The 16,615-nt window shown below is 50.0% G+C and overlaps 4 protein-coding genes across 4 annotated transcripts; 1 reads left to right on the plus strand and 3 right to left on the minus strand.

Annotated features, from left to right (window-relative positions):
• Positions 1-74: 74 nt before the first annotated feature.
• FVEG_09746 (hypothetical protein) lies at positions 75-1,770 on the minus strand. Its single transcript, XM_018898809.1, has 2 exons — positions 1,103-1,770; positions 75-1,053 (listed from the first exon to the last, which is right to left on the minus strand). The coding sequence occupies exons 1-2, from the start codon at positions 1,736-1,738 to the stop codon at positions 169-171; spliced, it is 1,521 nt and encodes a 506-aa protein (XP_018756759.1). The 5' UTR covers positions 1,739-1,770; the 3' UTR covers positions 75-168.
• A 108-nt stretch (positions 1,771-1,878) lies between these two features.
• FVEG_09745 (hypothetical protein) lies at positions 1,879-7,300 on the minus strand. The gene is made up of 2 exons (XM_018898808.1): positions 4,643-7,300; positions 1,879-4,563 (listed from the first exon to the last, which is right to left on the minus strand). Exons 1-2 carry the CDS (start codon positions 7,129-7,131, stop codon positions 2,658-2,660), a joined length of 4,395 nt encoding a protein of 1,464 aa, XP_018756758.1. The 5' UTR covers positions 7,132-7,300; the 3' UTR covers positions 1,879-2,657.
• Positions 7,301-9,712: 2,412 nt separating this feature from the next.
• On the plus strand, positions 9,713-12,536 carry FVEG_16654 (hypothetical protein). Its single transcript, XM_018905898.1, has 2 exons — positions 9,713-9,774; positions 9,832-12,536. The coding sequence occupies exon 2, from the start codon at positions 10,358-10,360 to the stop codon at positions 10,853-10,855; it is 498 nt and encodes a 165-aa protein (XP_018756757.1). The 5' UTR covers positions 9,713-9,774; positions 9,832-10,357; the 3' UTR covers positions 10,856-12,536.
• Positions 12,537-12,635: 99 nt separating this feature from the next.
• On the minus strand, positions 12,636-15,926 carry FVEG_09744 (hypothetical protein). The gene has a single exon (XM_018898807.1). The coding sequence runs from the start codon at positions 15,826-15,828 to the stop codon at positions 12,928-12,930; it is 2,901 nt and encodes a 966-aa protein (XP_018756756.1). The 5' UTR covers positions 15,829-15,926; the 3' UTR covers positions 12,636-12,927.
• Positions 15,927-16,615: the final 689 nt, after the last annotated feature.

Genomic DNA, 16,615 nt, shown 5'->3' on the forward strand with positions numbered 1-16,615 from the left:
GATGTGCATTGATAAGAAGTGAAGTATGTCAATCACACGTGAGATGAAAGTGGTGATGCATGCAGCCTTAGCTTGCACTGGCAGACAGCCGTCAACTCTTCACTTAACACCACGCCACAGACCAGAATCTCAGCTGAACCAGTAAATCATCCATTTATCATTGCTTCATCATCTACTCAAAAACTCGGCCGCATTAGCAATATAAGCCCTCCTCAACCTCTCCTTATCAACCCCCAGCAAATCCCCTGGAAACCACTCGTCCAACCGTCCCCCTGGCCTTCCAACACTCTCTCCCAGCTTCTCCCCCTCCCTACCAAGAATCATCACCGCCAACGCCGTCCCACAGAGCCAAGCATACACCATCCCCTCGCCACAGAACCCAGCGGCCATCCACTCCCCTGACCCTTTTGATCCAGGGGCTCGTCCAACAAGGGGCATCAAATCACCCGTGAACCCTAAGATTCCAGTCCAGGCTTTGATAAGACTGCTTCCGGTGCCCCAGTTTGGTTCATAAACCGAAGGCATCACGCCGCGGATGTGCATTAGCGGAAGGGCGTGGTTCTTGCTATCGTCCCAGATTCCAACTTGATCGAGACCGTCGTCCTTGCTGCGGAAGAAACCTCCTCCTATCATTAGATCACCGGCTGTTCCATCTGGTCGATCTGGGCGTTGGGTTATGTAGTCGAAGCCTGGGCCGTAGATCACAGACCATGAGCGGTTTCCTTGGGTTGGGGGGAATGAAGATCCTGGTCGTTGAGCGCTCATGTGTGCGATGGCACCGACGACACAGCCCCTTACTGGAGGTAAGAGTTGTCCGGCATGAGCATTCGTTGTGTGGACAACGTGCTTCGCCTTGATAACTCCACGCGGTGTTGTAACTGTATATGATCCATCTGGGTTATGTGATACCTTTTCAACGGGTGTATGAGTGTTGATACTCAGCCCGGGGAATTTCCCGAGTAAATCGTTCCACACACTCGTGACAAGACGATATGGCCACAGTGCACCAGCCGTGTAAGTCACAGCTCCCACAACAAGCTCATTCAAACCAAACTGTCCTCATTAGTCCTTCACTCATAATCTCCATCTGAATAGAACTCACCTCCTTTCTCGCCTCCTCCGCCTCCCAAACCCGATGCTTCTCCTCAGGCATCCACTGCCTAATATCCTCAACCTGCTTCTTCGCCTTTCCAAAATCCTCCCTCTCAACATAAACATCTACAGTCTCAACCTCTCTAACCTCAGCTACTTCAATCCCCTTCCCCAGCTGCTTCATCATCTCCAAATGTCTTCTCTTAAACCTCACGATCCTCCTCGCATTCTCCGGTCCCAATTTTGACTTGAACATGGCGAATTCATCATATGGCGCACTCTTAATATGCCCGCCATTTCTACCCGTTGCACCGCTGCATAGCTGTCTTGCTTCACAGACTACAACTCTTAGACCAGAGTTGGACAGCTCTAGCAGAGATTTCGTTACAGCTGCGCCCGTGATGCCGCTGCCGATGACGACAATGTCTACTTCGGAGGGAAGCTTGTCATCTTGGATGTCGCATAGTGCTGGGAATGGCGGGTCGTCGAGCCAGTATGACTTTGTGGGCTCTGGCACGGGAAATCCTGGCTCTGAGGACGCGCGTTCAAGAAGAGATGAGAATTGCCTTTGAAGCGTCAGAACAGTCCTCAGACCAGCTGATATGGCTGATGCCGTTGATTTAAGCGTTGATATAATGGAACCCATGTTTGCTGGTGAGATTTACGGTCAGATGAATGCGCTGAATTACTATGGAGAGAATATATAGCTGTCACAGGAACAATCGGCATGTATAGTAGCATTTTACGATGCATCCAACCACAAATGGTAGGCTGGACAGGGTTGTTGTTAGCTAACAGGTATCTCGCAGGAACCAGTTGCGACGCTAACTTAGTCTTGCAGATATGTTCACTTGTTTAGATACGAGACCAAGATTTCAGACCTCAGTACGGAGTACAGATTATGAACCAACGACCTTTAGCTTGCATTTTCTCTAACGTCTAGGAGCTACCTTGCCGAAACCTCCAGGATATGCCCGTTTCACTGCCGTCAAGGTACAAGCAGATCGCCAAACAAAAAAAACACCATCATCATTCTGGTTTTCGTTCCTCATCCCAACTCCAACGAAACTGCACGTCAAGAAATCCAAAACCAAGCACTTCCCGCAGCGAAGCCAGAGCTGCTGCCATTCCATCCTCCTCGATCCATCGCTCACTTCCAGCCCAAGTGAAACAAAGAGTCGACAATAAAGACGGGCTTTTCAAACTCCAGCTCCGGCCCCCCTCCTTTCCCGTTTTCTGTTGCGCCATAACCGATGCAGGGTATGTTTTGAGTTGAATTCAACATGTCATAAGACATAAGTCCTGTTCCTTCTACCCTTTGGGTTTTGTTCCAGTTCCATACCGCCATGGTGATAATTCCTGTGAACTCCAGGGTCCCTCCGTGGGAGAGAAGTTGGCCATGAAAGAGGAAAGCAAAAGTGCCAAGAAAAACAAACCAAACTCCAGCGAAAGCAAGAGCAAAAGCAAAAGCAAAAATCCATTTGTAAAACCGTCCAAACTGAAAAGAAGTAATGGGTATCAGACACTTCGTCTCAAACGTACACCACCATCCTTAACAAGGCAATCTAAAGACTGGCCATCCCATTCTCTGCATCAAGATCTCCGGCATAGTCCGTGTGATGCGAGAATCTACCATAAGGATCAAGTCCCAGCTCCTGTCTCACGTCCCTTTGAATCTGGAGGAAATATCTCCTCAGACTACGCAAGCCCTTGAGAAATCCACCATCAGGTTGATCAGGGTGCTGTGGAGGGCAAGGCTTGTCGTCAATCTTATCAAAGGGCGTGACACTATTGGCGAAATCCGCAATCTTGAAATCAATCTCCTTCTTGTTCTTCGCCTTCTTTCGCGAAGTTTCCTCTGTATCTGTTGCACAGTCCGTGGTAGACTCGTACATCGTTTCGTTGTCCGCGTCTTCGGACGTATCGCCGTCATAAAACATGAGCAAGCTCGCAGCGTAGAAACGGTAACCGTTCAGCTTGCTCACAATTTGCTCGAGTTGCCCAAGCTTCTTGAGCACCACTGGAATGTGTCGCAGAATACTATGCAGGTCGACACCGTTGTATAGAAACTTTTGCAATGCGCCTTGGAACTCGTCCCCAGCTTTCAGTTTACGGCCATAGTACTTATCCTGAAAGTCATATGTTTCCTTCGCAGCGTTCCATACTTGTAATCCGCAGATTCGAACGCCTAGTTCAGCTGATGTTGTGTTTCGACACTTCTCAGTTTGCGACTTTTGCTTCTTTGGAGTAGCCTCGACGCCATACTGTCGAGTTCCCATCTTCAGGTCCATCATACAGGGTCTCTTCATCCCTGAGGTAAGGTCCTCCAAGAGCAAGAAGTATTCGACTCGGTCCTTTTGAGTCTTTGCCTCTTTCGGGTTGACTGGCCTAGGAATCTTGGTGAACTCATGGGCGGTCTCTTCCATGGCCGGGGTGGGATCAGCCGACTCAATGGCAAACTCATCTTCAGGGCGTAGATGCTCCAGATACTGTGTATGATGGTGGGCGCCATTTGTGTCATGATGATGGTGTCCATTCGCAGAATGTGTCTTTGAGTGTCGCTTGGGCTTATCTTCGTTGTCTCCTTTATACCCAGCATCATCAGCCTCCTCAAAGTACTTCAAATCTCCCCTGGATTCTCTAACATCCTCAGGTTTCCGTCGAAGACCGCCAGCAGAGTACCTGCGCTTCTTCTTCGCTGCGAGAGGGTTTTCCTTCAGAGTTTCCGGCTCTGGAGCGCTTGTTCCAGTCACATCTTTAACTTCTTCGGGAGCCTGCTCAGGCTCAGACTGAACGTATTCATCCATGCCAGGTCCGAGATCACTGTGTGAGTAGTGATGCGCAATCTTTCGTTCCTGAGGGTAGTCGTTTGCTTCATCGTGGCCGTTGATGAACGGGGAGTTACTTTTGATCAAAGCAGGGTCGGAATTGGTGGATCGTAAGAGACGTTGCAAAGTAGGACGTGGAATTGATCGCTGGTGTGGTCGGCGATGTCGATGAATCTTGACAGGTTCTTTCAAGAAAGCGTCGTTGAAAACCTCGTTTCTCAACCTCTTGTTGACCATGGTTGCGCCCCAACTATTGGGTCGCTCATCCAGGGGCGGTCTGCTCGATGTTCCGGAAGATGGCACGGACGGATTGGATACAGTGGAAGTTGAGATACTTTGTCGTCGGTATTCTCTTGGCAAAGGCACTGGCTGGAGAAGGTTTCGGGGGAGGATGTGCCTGTTGTCGTCAAAAGTGACCGTTGGGACAGGAATGTTGCTGTTGGCGAGAGACTGGCTAATAACTCTGCCTGTCGGTTTCTCGACTTTAATGGCGTCCTGGCCCTCGTTCTGTTCTAGTTCGTTTCTACTAGACTCAAGTTTTTCCTGGGCCTTCTTGCGCTCGGCTGCTGCCGCCTCGTCTTTCTTGGACGTGCTCTTTCGGCGAGCCTGTTTTTGGAAGGTGACATTCAATACACCAATATAGCTGTCAGAAGTTAGCATTTCAGCACGATCTCGATAATCCAGGCTCAAAGGGTCGCTAAACACAATTCGATCAGACGTACCGAGGAAGGAAAGGCAACAGATCACGATGATATCTCTCTATAGTCTCGTAAAACTCATTTTCCCTATTGTTGAGTTGCTTACAGACAGCCCTTCGAGAGAATCTCCAGAGGGTGGTGTGTCCACCAACTTGATGTTTATACGGAATGAGCTCAATCGCCTCCAGAGGCTCTTGAGGGTCATGCTGATGATCATGGACATGGTCTTCATACTGGCTCACGATTTGCGGTTGTTTATGAGAATCAGTTGTCACTGTGATTTCCTCCTCAATAACGGCTCCCTCTTCACCTTGTTGAGGGATGAGGTCACCGCGTTTCAAGGTAAGCTTCTCACGAGAAGGGTGACGGGAAATTCCATAAGGAGGTTCATCCTTCTCATGGATGGCTTCTGACTCTGGCTCATCGGCCTTCACAAGCCACGGGCGCTGATTACTTTGCGATAGAGACCGCACGCGAATACTACGGGCCGCAATGCGGTCCTGTGGTTCACTTACACAAGGATCTTGGAGCTCTTGGTGGGGCAAAAAGACGGCAGATGAGATCTTTTCTTCCCCAGATTCTTCGGCTTCTCCATCATCGCGAGATCCGACATCAGTATGAGCGCTGCCCGCCGAGTCCCGTCTGGACTCCACAATTTCGGCTTCACGGGCGGCCTCGGTATTGGCGACCGGGATCGGCCCCACAGCTTTGGCCGACTCCACCTGTTCGTTTCCATCTTTGGCCTGGGAGACTGGCTGCTGCACTTGCAACGGCGCCTTGTCTTCAGATTTGATGGAGCCATTGACTGGAATGGAAAAATAATCCTCGCTAGGAGATGTGCTCAGAACAGGCTGCTCATCGAGCGAATCCGAGGTGAAAAAAGAACCTTTTCGGTCTTCCTGGCGAGTGCGAACGGCTGTTGGCTCTTTGTCAGAGGTTGTCGGTTGAGAAGCTTCGCGCACGCCATTTTTATGGTCCTCTTCAAGAGGTGCCAATTTTTCTTTCGCCGTTTGTTTTGTATCCTTGCGACGTGGCTTATCTTCTGGTGGCAGACCTTCTTTGAAGAATCGTAGGCTGTAGCTAGACTTGCGGCTACGAGCATTATGCTCCAGGCCAGCCATTGCTTCAGTCACAGACTTCTCAACTAAGCCGTCCTCTTCTTGTCCTTCCACAGAACCAATGGACCATATCTTTTCGGTTTTTTCAGCGCCGTTGCCACTCCAATGGGGCGGCATCTTTGCCCACTGTATCGGCCTCTGTGGAACGGGTTTCGCATCCTCCTTTCGCGTCGCCGAAGGCAGTGTCTTGTTTCCTGTGCGAGTATCGGGGGGGACGGGTCGGTCTATAAGGGCCGATGTGTAGCTTGTAGTTTGAGGTTGGTAATAGTCAACAGATTGTCTATCGAGATCCAAAGATGTCGATGCCTTGCCGCGGGGCATGTCAATCGGTTCACGATGATCAAGAGCACCTCGAAGTGTGGTAGCAAGAGTTGAATGGCTGAAAGTCGATGGGACGCTCGCCGCCTCCCGAGGGACGAGCGACGTCATCGTTGTAACAGTAGTAGACGCTCCCATATTGATAGATTCGGAAGTGGCTCTAGCTAACGGCCTAGGAGCGGTGCGCTGAGCTGGAACATTGTGATAAGAAGATTCGAAGGGGTTTGAGGCGCTATCGCGATCGTGTTGGGAAGCGAGGCTCGCTGGTGCGGTTGGTGGTCCTGTCAAGGAGTAAAGACTGGACTGCGCAGTGGGAGTAGTTGGAGTCGAGGAGGTCGCAGAAGATGGGACGGTCTTGTCTAGGTTAGACTGTCGAGCGGCAGTAGATGTATTTGTAAGAGTTGCGGGAGAGGGCGAAGTTATAGGAGGAGTAGATGTAGGAGAGAAGGATTTGGGAGATTTGACATTGGTGATACCTCTCGCGGAAGCCAAGGCTTGGGTCAGCAGGGAAGGACCGGTCTGCCTCGGTAGGGGACCGGGGCCACGGGCCTTCTTATTACTGGCAGTAGAGGCAGAGGCAGAGGCAGGGCCAAGAGCAGCGCCGACGGGGAGGGTATCGGCCTGGTCTGGAGTGTCCCTGGCATTGGCATCACCACGGGGCACGTAATCAGAATCAGGAACAGAATCAGGCACGTTGTTGGGCACCTTGTCTGCAGAGGGTGGCGGTAGGGAGGGAGAGACGGAAGAGGGAGTGGGAGTAGTGTTGTCGGCTGCGGGATCAGCAGCGACAGCATCAGCGAGGGCGACAGCGGGGGATTGGTCAAGGTGCCCTTGATGGGTATCATCAACATCATCATAATCATGATTAGGGCCAGCGACACTGCTATCTTGTCCGGCGCCCGCGCCTACGGCTATGGCTATGCCTGCACCAGCGCCATGGCCTGTCGCAGAAGTATCTGGCAGGGCCTCAGGGACAGGCGCAGAACTGGAACAGGTACCGGTACGGATACATTGCTCTGGCTCGCTCACCTGAACGGCGTGTGCGGCATTTTCGGACAGACGATGCGGACTGGACATGAGGAGGAGGACATCTGGCGCGACACGCTTTGCTTGGTTTGTTAGGAGAGAGGAAGAAGGAGGAGAGAGTTGCGAGTTGTGAGTTGAGATTGTGAGGATGAATGTGGATGGGAGAAGATGTGGGCGTGGAGGAATGATTCGTAGATACGGGGCCGGGGGCTTGCCTCTGGCTTTAGGTTGGCTTTTTTCGGGGGGCGGTAAGGCAAGTCAAAGTGCTATCTGAGACCGAGAGAGGGGCACTTCATGGCCCGGGCGGGGCACTGCCAGTGCAGTCCCATCAGTAAAACCCAGCAGAGCAGAGTCAGTCAATCACTGTAGGGAGTGGAGGCTAGGGAGAGTGCCCTAGAACATCAAGCCATCAAAAAAGATGTATCTTTTTGACTGACAAGTACCTGACCCAGCACCCAGCCCAGCATTTGGCAGTGACTAGGGGTTGCCTCTCTGGCGGGGTGACTTGATCAAAGTCAAGGTGACCCGGATACTTTTTTTCAGGTCAAGCCAGACGTCAATGCAATCCAGTCCATTCCCAGCCCATCACTGTCCCATTTCGCGGGGTTCCGGGCTCTTAGTGGCCGTATTCAATTAACTTCCGGAGGCCGAATTCTTTGATTGCCAAGTTCCGGCCCTGGCTTCATCGTTCCCCGGTATGGATGTCTCTGCCTACACCGCAACTAAAACATCGTATGGATGAAGGGATTGCTGGTCGAGCAGCAGCAGCAGCAGATCAGCCCTAGTAACCAATACGCACACACCGGGAAACTCAGCCCAAGTCTGTGCTCATCGCAGGAACCCAATTCCCAAGCGGTTGGATAAGCCCAGCAGCGGCGGTCACCCCAGTGGATACTAATTAATGTGTTGCGGCACCGGGAGAGCTATCCGTGGTGCCCATGTGAAAGAGAGGTTGGATGGAAAGTGATTATAGCGTTGAGAGGCTCAAACACTGGTTATTGTTATCTAAGACGGTCAAAACAAGGGATTTGAGGCCAAGTTGTTAATGAAACTGCAACACAGCATATGTTGAGGAGGGGAGTGTTGAGAGAACTGATAAGGTTTTTTCAGTTGTGACTGTGAATGCGATGAAAGGGAATGAGATGGGAATGAAGGGGGTGTGACTTGCTGAACCCTTCCTATTGATCCCTATCTCTGCTGTACCATGTGGATGGATTGCGAGATAACCGGGCTTCTCGAAGGTGAAATTCTAGGGGACCTTGATGTCAGTCAGCCTCAAAATAAGCATTGCCAGCTCTTTACTCTGATGAGATTTGTGGAACGACATTCATTCATTCAATGCATCAACTCAGTCAGCTTGAATCACTCAAAGCCTCAGTCTGATCAACTGCAAATCACCATCGATCTCTGCTTATCAGATCTGCATTGCCCAGTGTTATCTGTATATACTTCCTACCACTCTACGGATAGCCTACCACTTCAGTAAGTCACACTTACACTCGCAGTTTGCAATTGAAGTTGCAATGTGCCTAGAAGAGTATCATAGCTGGTCCCGCTGTAAAAGGACACTCCGCAGATATGCGTGAAGCGTCAGATCCCCCATGCATGTCCTTATCATCATGGATCCAGCTTGAATAACCATTGGGCAGGCTCACGATGCTTTAGGCAATTATTCAGAAGCCCCGCTGCGCCGTTGCTGCCAGAAAGTGGAGGTTTTTCATCTAACCCTGCCGCTTGAGGGTGAGGAAATAAAACTGCATCAAGCCTGTGGCCTTTGAGGAAGCTGTACTGTCTGGTAGAAGTCAATGGCTGATAAGACGCCTATCCAAGTGTTCCTCATCGTATATCTTCAGAATGCATGTCTCTGAACTTCTGAATTGTTTGTCCTCGGGTTCAAAGTTAGAGTTGCAAACTTTCAGCCAAGGCTGACGTATTTTGTCGGCCGCTTGGCGGAACCTCTGCTGCGTTTCACGGGCAGGGATCATCACTGGGTCATTCTTGGGTCATTTCTTGGATCTTTCTTTCGCTTTGGTCACGTTCACCCTTTCATTCTCGGCTATGCAAACCGCAAGGGAGACCCACGTTTAGTTCGTGACATTTGATGGTTTCTGTTAGCAATTGGCTTTCATGATTGGATGCTTCATCTCTCTTTCGATGCGGCTGCTGAATGCTTTGGTTCCCCGACGAGGCTACACTGAAGAGACTAGGGTATCCCAAGACAGCAAAAGGTGAAGGACAATGGTCGAGGTTGAGATAGAGAGAAGTGGCGTGGCTAAGGTTTCGGATTCTTTTGATTTGGATTCCTAGTCGAACATGGCGTATGCAGGTCCTTGTTGGCTGGCTAGGTTCTGTTCTCAGGAGGTTACCATGCTGATATTGTGGAGGTTGTAAGTCAACGGCGTTACAGTGCTCACTTGAGTTCTCAGAATCAATGTCACAGCTCTCATTGCATGTGAATCGCATATCACAGGCTTAACTAACTGCCCATCATCAACAAATCTGGTCATACTCTCCCATCATCGCACACGTATCGTATCGTTCACCCTCCATCAATGCATCTATCAAATGGTGTCCCTTAGTGCGGGGCTCCGTTTGGTGGGAATCCAGAAGGGTGTCATGTGATGCTTCAAACCTGGCCAAGATCATGACATCTTCGCAATGCATCCATGATGGGTGTTGTTGATATCAGGTCAGGTCAGTTGTGCCGACAGTGCGATTCCGATTGCATTTATGCGCTGATCATAACCCCAGATTCTCTAAACTGAGACTCCAACGCACAAGACATTGACATCTGCATGGTTTGGTATTGGTTCAGACCAAAGACTCGGTCTGCGGCTTACAATTTACATTTTTATTATCCATTACACAACATGATGGCTTTGGCCAGTAGATGAAGAGTCTGGTGTCGTCTTGCCACGTCCGGTCTTTTCAGTCGCTGGCCCCCAGAGCACAGAGCTTCCTCATTCCATCATTCATCATCATCATCATAGCCAGCTCATCAATCTCCGATGACACAATGAAAATCCCCGAGACACGTTTTCTCAGTAACTCTGTTAAATGGCTCCAGCCCTGCCGCCCATACCCCCTTTGGCGTATTATGGTTTTCTTTTTTTGTTTGAGCTTGATCATATTCCCCTGAGATGACATCCAGGAAACGTGAATAACCTACCTTGGAACGCTTCATTTTCGAGTCCTTACCGAATGCTCATTGCAGAGTAGGGTGTATTGCACGAGACGCTATTTCTTTCTTCTATTGTTGCAATTGTGCGCTTAGCTTATGTCCTTGGGGCGTGTTGTTAGACGTTGGATTGTTGTCGAGATATCCCCGCTAATACCATGCATCAGCCGCAAGAAAGAAGACAAAAGAGCCGAGTTCACATATGACTGCGGCCGCCGACGGTGCAACTACTTGCATGAAGCCATGGATGTTTGTTCTGCAACATTTAATCGGTGGAATTTGTTTCGAGCCCTTGATCCGAAAGAGGCGTGCACTGAAACATCAATGGTTAGACCTTACCCTATATCGCTCCGGGTAAATGAGACTTTTGCTATCAGACCTCCCCGGTGCCCCGGACAAATTTACAGTTTCCCGAAACGCATGAATGATGAAGGGTTTTTCTCATATCATGGAGGGGACGCTGTTCCTGGTCGTATCATCTCGTTGAGCTACTGTAGCTTACACGATGGCGGCACGTCCCATCCCGCCAAAGTGGCTCTTGGGTCTCTTACACCAACACCAACAACAACTATCAAGACACATGAAATCCATCCATGAAATATGCCCTGCCCCGACCATCCCTACCTCGATTGTCCAATCATCAAAGTCGCTGGTATACCCCATCTTTTAGCCAGACTCTTTTTTATCTCGCCAAAGTCAATGCCACAGAGATGTGCATGTCACTCGCCGGCCAATAGTTGCCCGTCTCTCAACAACGTGCCTCGACTTCACGTTCCATGACGTTCGAAATCCTCAACCTTCAACATAACCCGGCCTCATTGTCACCCCCGGCTTCAAATCTTGAGTGACATGGACTATCTCGAGTGAGACATGTCCTACGGCGTTGGCTCAGCGCCAATTCAGGGGGAAGGAGAAGCGAGAAGCACTGTGGAGGGAGAACCGGCCGATCCTTTGGATATGTCGTGTGCTTCCACTGTCACTCTCGCCAAAGACATTGTCTGAAGCATGATTATCAACGCAGGCCCTTCTTTAGCCGCCTCAACCGGGTTAAAGACCCGGTCGAGTGTTATCTGCTTCACAGTAGGGCTTAACTCAGTCTTGCTCTGCATCAAGATCCCCCGCCTCTTGGGAGAATACCAAGACAAACCTTGGATTCGCGATTCAGGAGATCCGCCAGTATATGGATACAAATCCACAAACCCACAGACTTCGTGGTCATCTGACTCTTGCAAATGGACCTTTCTACCAAGCGCAACGTGCAGCTAGAGACAAGAGACGACAGCCCTAGCAAGGCAAGACCGGAATTACATCAAGATACTGCGTGGATCTATCACCCAGATCCGACTAATAAGCTTCCTCTTCCAGAGCATGCATACTACCGTTCCCGGGACCGGACTGAGCGGAAAATAGCTCCACCCCCGATCCCGCTGTGTCACTGAGATATCCAAACAGCCCTGTCATCGAATCCTCAATTTCTCAACACGGACGACAAAGTATTCCTCTCCCCGAAAGATCATCTCCAGAATACGATTCCGGCATCTTGACACACGTTCCGTCGCTGCTTCTAGTCTACACCGAAACTTCCACTGGCCAAAGCTTTCTTTCACCACACTGAATCGTCGATCTAGCTCAACCCATCCACAAACAGCTCCCCTCGCAACCATGTGCCGCCCAGGGGGCGTGTAATCAGGGCGAGGAAGTACTTCGTTGTACCACCTGGCATAATCGCTACATGCTAATATTAAAAACACCAAAACTTAAGTTAAGTTAAGTTCAATTAGAGATGTGTGAGGCGCATCTGGTTCCTGGCGAATCAGCTCCGTAACCGCGGGCTCATGGGCGATGAAAGGGAGACAGCATTACATACCTTGCATCATGCACGTTTCTTTTTGAATAGGCGAAGGAAGAGAGTTTTTATTCGTCTCCGTCATGATTTGCATTTGTAAGAAGCGGTGTCAGAATCGAATGCTACGAGGTACAGTTTGAGAAGGCTTGTCGCCTCGTTTCCAGGGCCCCGGAATGTTGGGCTTGCACGTGGTTAGAACAATAGGGACTGACTTGACTGAGTGTACAATACGTAGTCAATGCTCTGCAGCTCTGGGCTGGTCCTAATCCATATCGACGCGTGTCGTAAATCCTATTTCGAGTCTGATAGTGTTGCCTCTGTAACAGAGCTTGCGTGTCTCGTCTTTACTACTCCCCTTCAAGGACCAAGGAAACATCAGACCTCAATGTAGGGTATTAAGATAAACTCAGCAAAATGTATTCTAAGTCTACTAAACTTATCCTGAACTTATGCTAAGTTGCCTAAGTCTTTTCATCACCCAGGATCAAGGTCTTGAGCCTAGCTCTCACTGACAAGTATGGTCTGAGTACCTTGTGTATAACATGATTTGAATTCGTGTTGAATCTACTTGAGGTATCTACCCGTTATACGCCTGAGTGGTATGTAAACATCCATATATGACTCCCATCCCGTAGTCTGACTGTCGTGTCTTTCATTCCCTGTCCATCCTTAACTCCTGATACGCTCGAGGTCCACGACGCTCGGTATGAATGCTGATGCATGAAAAACAAAAACTCTTTTTGAAAAAAGACAGTGTATTCATCCATAGGGGCAAAGCCCGCAATGAAATCTTCAAATTGTTGTAAACGTTCTTGGTGATCCTTCACCATGGACTTTGCTGGCCCTGAGTCTTCTGAGGTGATGACTCTGTCCCACTAAGATTCCATTCGAAAACGTGGTCCATCTCGCGGAAAACATCCTCCGCCATTTCCATAGGGTCTTGTGACTCATCAGATTCGCGATCGCTCTTAGTTGGATCCGAAGGAGGAGCTGATTGACGCAGCTGGTCTGCCGAAAGGAAAGCCTCTGCCATAGCATCTGGCATTGGACTGCCAACTGTACGCTGTGATTCTGATGGGAGCAAACGCTGTTTTTGACGGATAATAGGTCCCCGCACCACGGCATCAAAGTGCTTATGGAACTTGTCATCTCCTGATGTAGGAAGTTCGGACACAGGAGTATCAGGTGGTGGTGAGCCTTGGCGTCCCTTAGACGTAGATGGGCAGGGTGTTGTTGGGTTACTTGAATATCCCTTGGTCTCATGGGGTAGCGGTGCGAAAGAGACTCGACGTTCAGAGCTCCTGACCACCCAAGGATTCTTCGTTGCGGAAGCCAGAATACCCTGCGTGCTTGGCATACGACTTCCCGATTCCCTCCAGACAGCGCGCTTGCTTCTACGAGAGCTATGCCCTGGGGAAGTTGATCTGAACGATGCAAATGATTTGACCGAGAACTGGGGCTCAGGTGTTGATTCTATGACTGTTGTGGCTGCCGCAGAAGCATCCGGTAGTGGTGTATCAACTTGAGATACAACGGCCGGTGTGTTTGGCTCTTCGACTGCCATGCGATCCTCTAATTCGACAACAGGCGTCAGGGCCTGGGAATTTGTCGGCTGTTCGGCCATCTCGTTTGTCCAAGGCGTTTGATTAACAGGACTGGATTCAGCAACGATAGTGCCCGTTTCCTTTGACTCTGGCATAGGGCTGTCTGTAGATATCTTGCCCAGGCTCAGTGTAGCGTACTGAGAAAGCTTATTATCGACCCATGGGGTCTGCTGTGAGAAGGGAATGCGTGTGTCCTTTGGTGGATTGGGCTGGCGCTGTTCTTGCTCTAGCTGTTGCTCCTTGGCTGGGCTATCGACAACAGTTGGTCTCACGTTCTGTGACGAAGGCTGGGGAAGACTCAAAGCTCGACGTAGAGTCGTCTTCATAGGAGTAGATTGAACCGATGCTGTCTTCCGCCGGTCACTGGGAGAGTTGGAGGCCAGCTTCGACGGGCAAGATGATCTTCTTTGGGGTGAGCTTTGATGGGCAGGACTTCCAGTCAATTTTGCCAACTTTTCCCATGAGCTTTGAGGAATGAATTTCTTCTTGATTGAAGTTCTGAGAAGATACTCAGCATGAGAAGGTGTTGTGGGTTTTGATGGCGTCGCCTCAGCCTTGCGAAGTCCTGCCCAGGTTTGTGGCGTCCTATTATTGAGTGTTGTTGGGGATACAACTTCAGTGGCTTTCGCTTTGCCAACCACTTCCACTTCCTCTTCCTCTTCTTCGCTAGATTCGTCCACGGAGGCAGTGACACTGCCCTCGTGATTTTCAGTTACAGCCAGGCTGCTGGTGGCATCGGCCGTCACACCCATGTCCTCATCTTCTGACCCTGTGGTTGATTCACATGCGCTGAGAAGTTCTTCAGCGACGAGCAATACTGCGTCTTCCACCGACACTTGGCTAGGACAACTTGTGAGCTCCGAATCAGATGTCGTGGTATCAATCATCGAACAGCCCTCCGCACTATTCGGCCGGCTGTCAGAAATATCGAATCCACGAAATTCCTTGCTTGAGATAGATGACAGGCCAGACCAAGTGTCCTCATTGGACATGGAGACATCTCGGTCTGATGCAGTCTCGGCAGCTTGATTGAGCCTTGGCCGCATTTTAAAACAGAAACTGGCATCTTCTTGGGTCTCGAAAGCTGGGCGATGTGTTGTGTTGCTGTCCGCTTCATCTTGAGCTCTCAGATCAGTTGTTCCGGGCACAGAGCCTCGGTCAGGAACTGAGACTTTACTTGGTGTTTGGTGGTCAACACTGTCTCGTGATGATATATTCGCATGTGAATCCAGGACTGGAGTGTACTGCAGAGATGATAAAGGTGACGACGAAGGCGCTCGATCCAACGTAACCTTATCGCGGGATAGTTCGTCCTCTGAAGTCGTTTGCTCATGTTGCGGCGGTGAGAAGAATTTCTTTGTCGCAATGGCGGAAGATGGTAAGCGGTCAGGGACACTTGAAAATGATGTGTTGAACGCCTTCGTAGCTGAGAGCGAGGGTTGATTTCTGGATGGGACTGGAGTATCAATGGATCCCGTTTCCATGACTTCTGTTCGCTGTCGTTTATTTGCCAGATGCTTCAACCATGAAGATCCCTTGGCCTTTCGCTTTCTCTCAGACAATGACCCTTCTGGTGTTGAGGCCCAAAACTCGTCCTTCGGTTTCTTCTCAGCATCCACGGCATCTCGCCATTCTCGGACCTTGGCGAGCTCATCTTCCTCCAAATAAGGGTGTGTTTCGGTCTCTGAAGTTTGGTTAAGGCTTTCGGGGCTCGGGAGGTGACATTCCAGACTATCACTAGCCGGCTGAACTGTCTCTGGAATAGATACGTTGCGTCGAACATTGGCGGATCTTTTCAATTTCCCTGGCGACGTCCTTATTATTCTTGCATTTCCAGCCGTTCGGTGCTTTGAACGCCAAGGGTTCACCCAGTTCGAGGACTTCGCATCAAAGGGGCCTCTGAGCAGTGCGGTCAGAAGGACTGGTGTTTTTCCGTCGAGAAATCGTTGACCGGCTGCTTCGATACGTAGCTTTCGGGACATCGGGTTATCGTAGTTTTCGTCGTCTGAACCTTCGTACAAGACATCTTGGGGGTCGCAAGTCGCTTCGCAGTAAATCGTGTCTTCACCCCATCCCAGAGCGAGCTCGTCCGCTAGAGGATCAGCGGTTTGGGCGGCCATCTTGATAGTATTCGAGGCTTGCGCCCTCCGGTCGGAAAATCGTTGTCTTGAAAAGCATATATAGGGTTGACCGACTGTTTGGGTGATTAGTCGTTCTATTGATTCACGATCCCTGCTAAAGAAATGAGAATGCACGGTCAATCACCAGGGGAGACGCGCCCCGCGTCGAGTCACGTGGTGTCGCGTAAAGTGCTTTACTGTACGTCATGACGGTGACACAGAGCGAGGAAAGTCCATTCACAGTGCATATTCTTCTTATTGATGAGTGGAATCAAATAGGGAACAATAGAGAATATGTTTGCATTCATCTTTTAGTTCCTAATCGAAACCTGAAGGCCATCTTCATTGGTGAGGGTGACTGACAAAAGGCTTCCTGAAGGAAGACTTGCAATTGCAACAAACCATGCTTTTCGTCCCGCGTAAGAAAATATAAGACTTCAGAAAAAGATGCTTAAGTAAAATCCGTAAAGACTCTCCTAACTTAGACTTAGTTGTCTAAGCCCTTTCATTACTTAGGATAAAGGTCTTGAGTTTCTTGCCCGGACTGCCATCCAAGATCGTCCTATGATGCTGGCTAGTACATCCTAGCAGGGTCCCACCGTTGGCAGAGCAACGGCTCTAACCGGATCAAGGACCCTGGTCTTGTTTATCTCGATTGTCCAAAGTCCAAAGCTCAAGGGTACGCGCAAACAACGTCGTCTCTCGATCTGTATTTCGCATGTGCTTGTTTGTTTGAATATTTTGTCGAGACCCCATGTCTTAGTTCAACAGCCCTACTTCTCGCTTG

The sequence above is a fragment of the Fusarium verticillioides genome, chromosome 1, assembly GCF_000149555.1.
Source record: "Fusarium verticillioides 7600 chromosome 1, whole genome shotgun sequence".
NCBI lineage: Eukaryota > Fungi > Ascomycota > Sordariomycetes > Hypocreales > Nectriaceae > Fusarium > Fusarium verticillioides.

Excerpts from the sequence above, each read along its gene's own strand:
- FVEG_09746 (XM_018898809.1), bottom strand. The coding sequence starts at position 1,738 with ATGGGTTCCATTATATCAACGCTTAAATCAACGGCATCAGCCATATCA. Across the intron at positions 1,054-1,102 it reads CGGAGGAGGCGAGAAAGGAG|TTTGGTTTGAATGAGCTTGT; the intron begins GTGAGTTCTATT and ends TAATGAGGACAG.
- FVEG_09745 (XM_018898808.1), bottom strand. The coding sequence starts at position 7,131 with ATGTCCAGTCCGCATCGTCTGTCCGAAAATGCCGCACACGCCGTTCAG. Across the intron at positions 4,564-4,642 it reads CTGTTGCCTTTCCTTCCTCG|CTATATTGGTGTATTGAATG; the intron begins GTACGTCTGATC and ends AACTTCTGACAG.
- FVEG_16654 (XM_018905898.1), top strand. The coding sequence starts at position 10,358 with ATGTCCTTGGGGCGTGTTGTTAGACGTTGGATTGTTGTCGAGATATCC.
- FVEG_09744 (XM_018898807.1), bottom strand. The coding sequence starts at position 15,828 with ATGGCCGCCCAAACCGCTGATCCTCTAGCGGACGAGCTCGCTCTGGGA.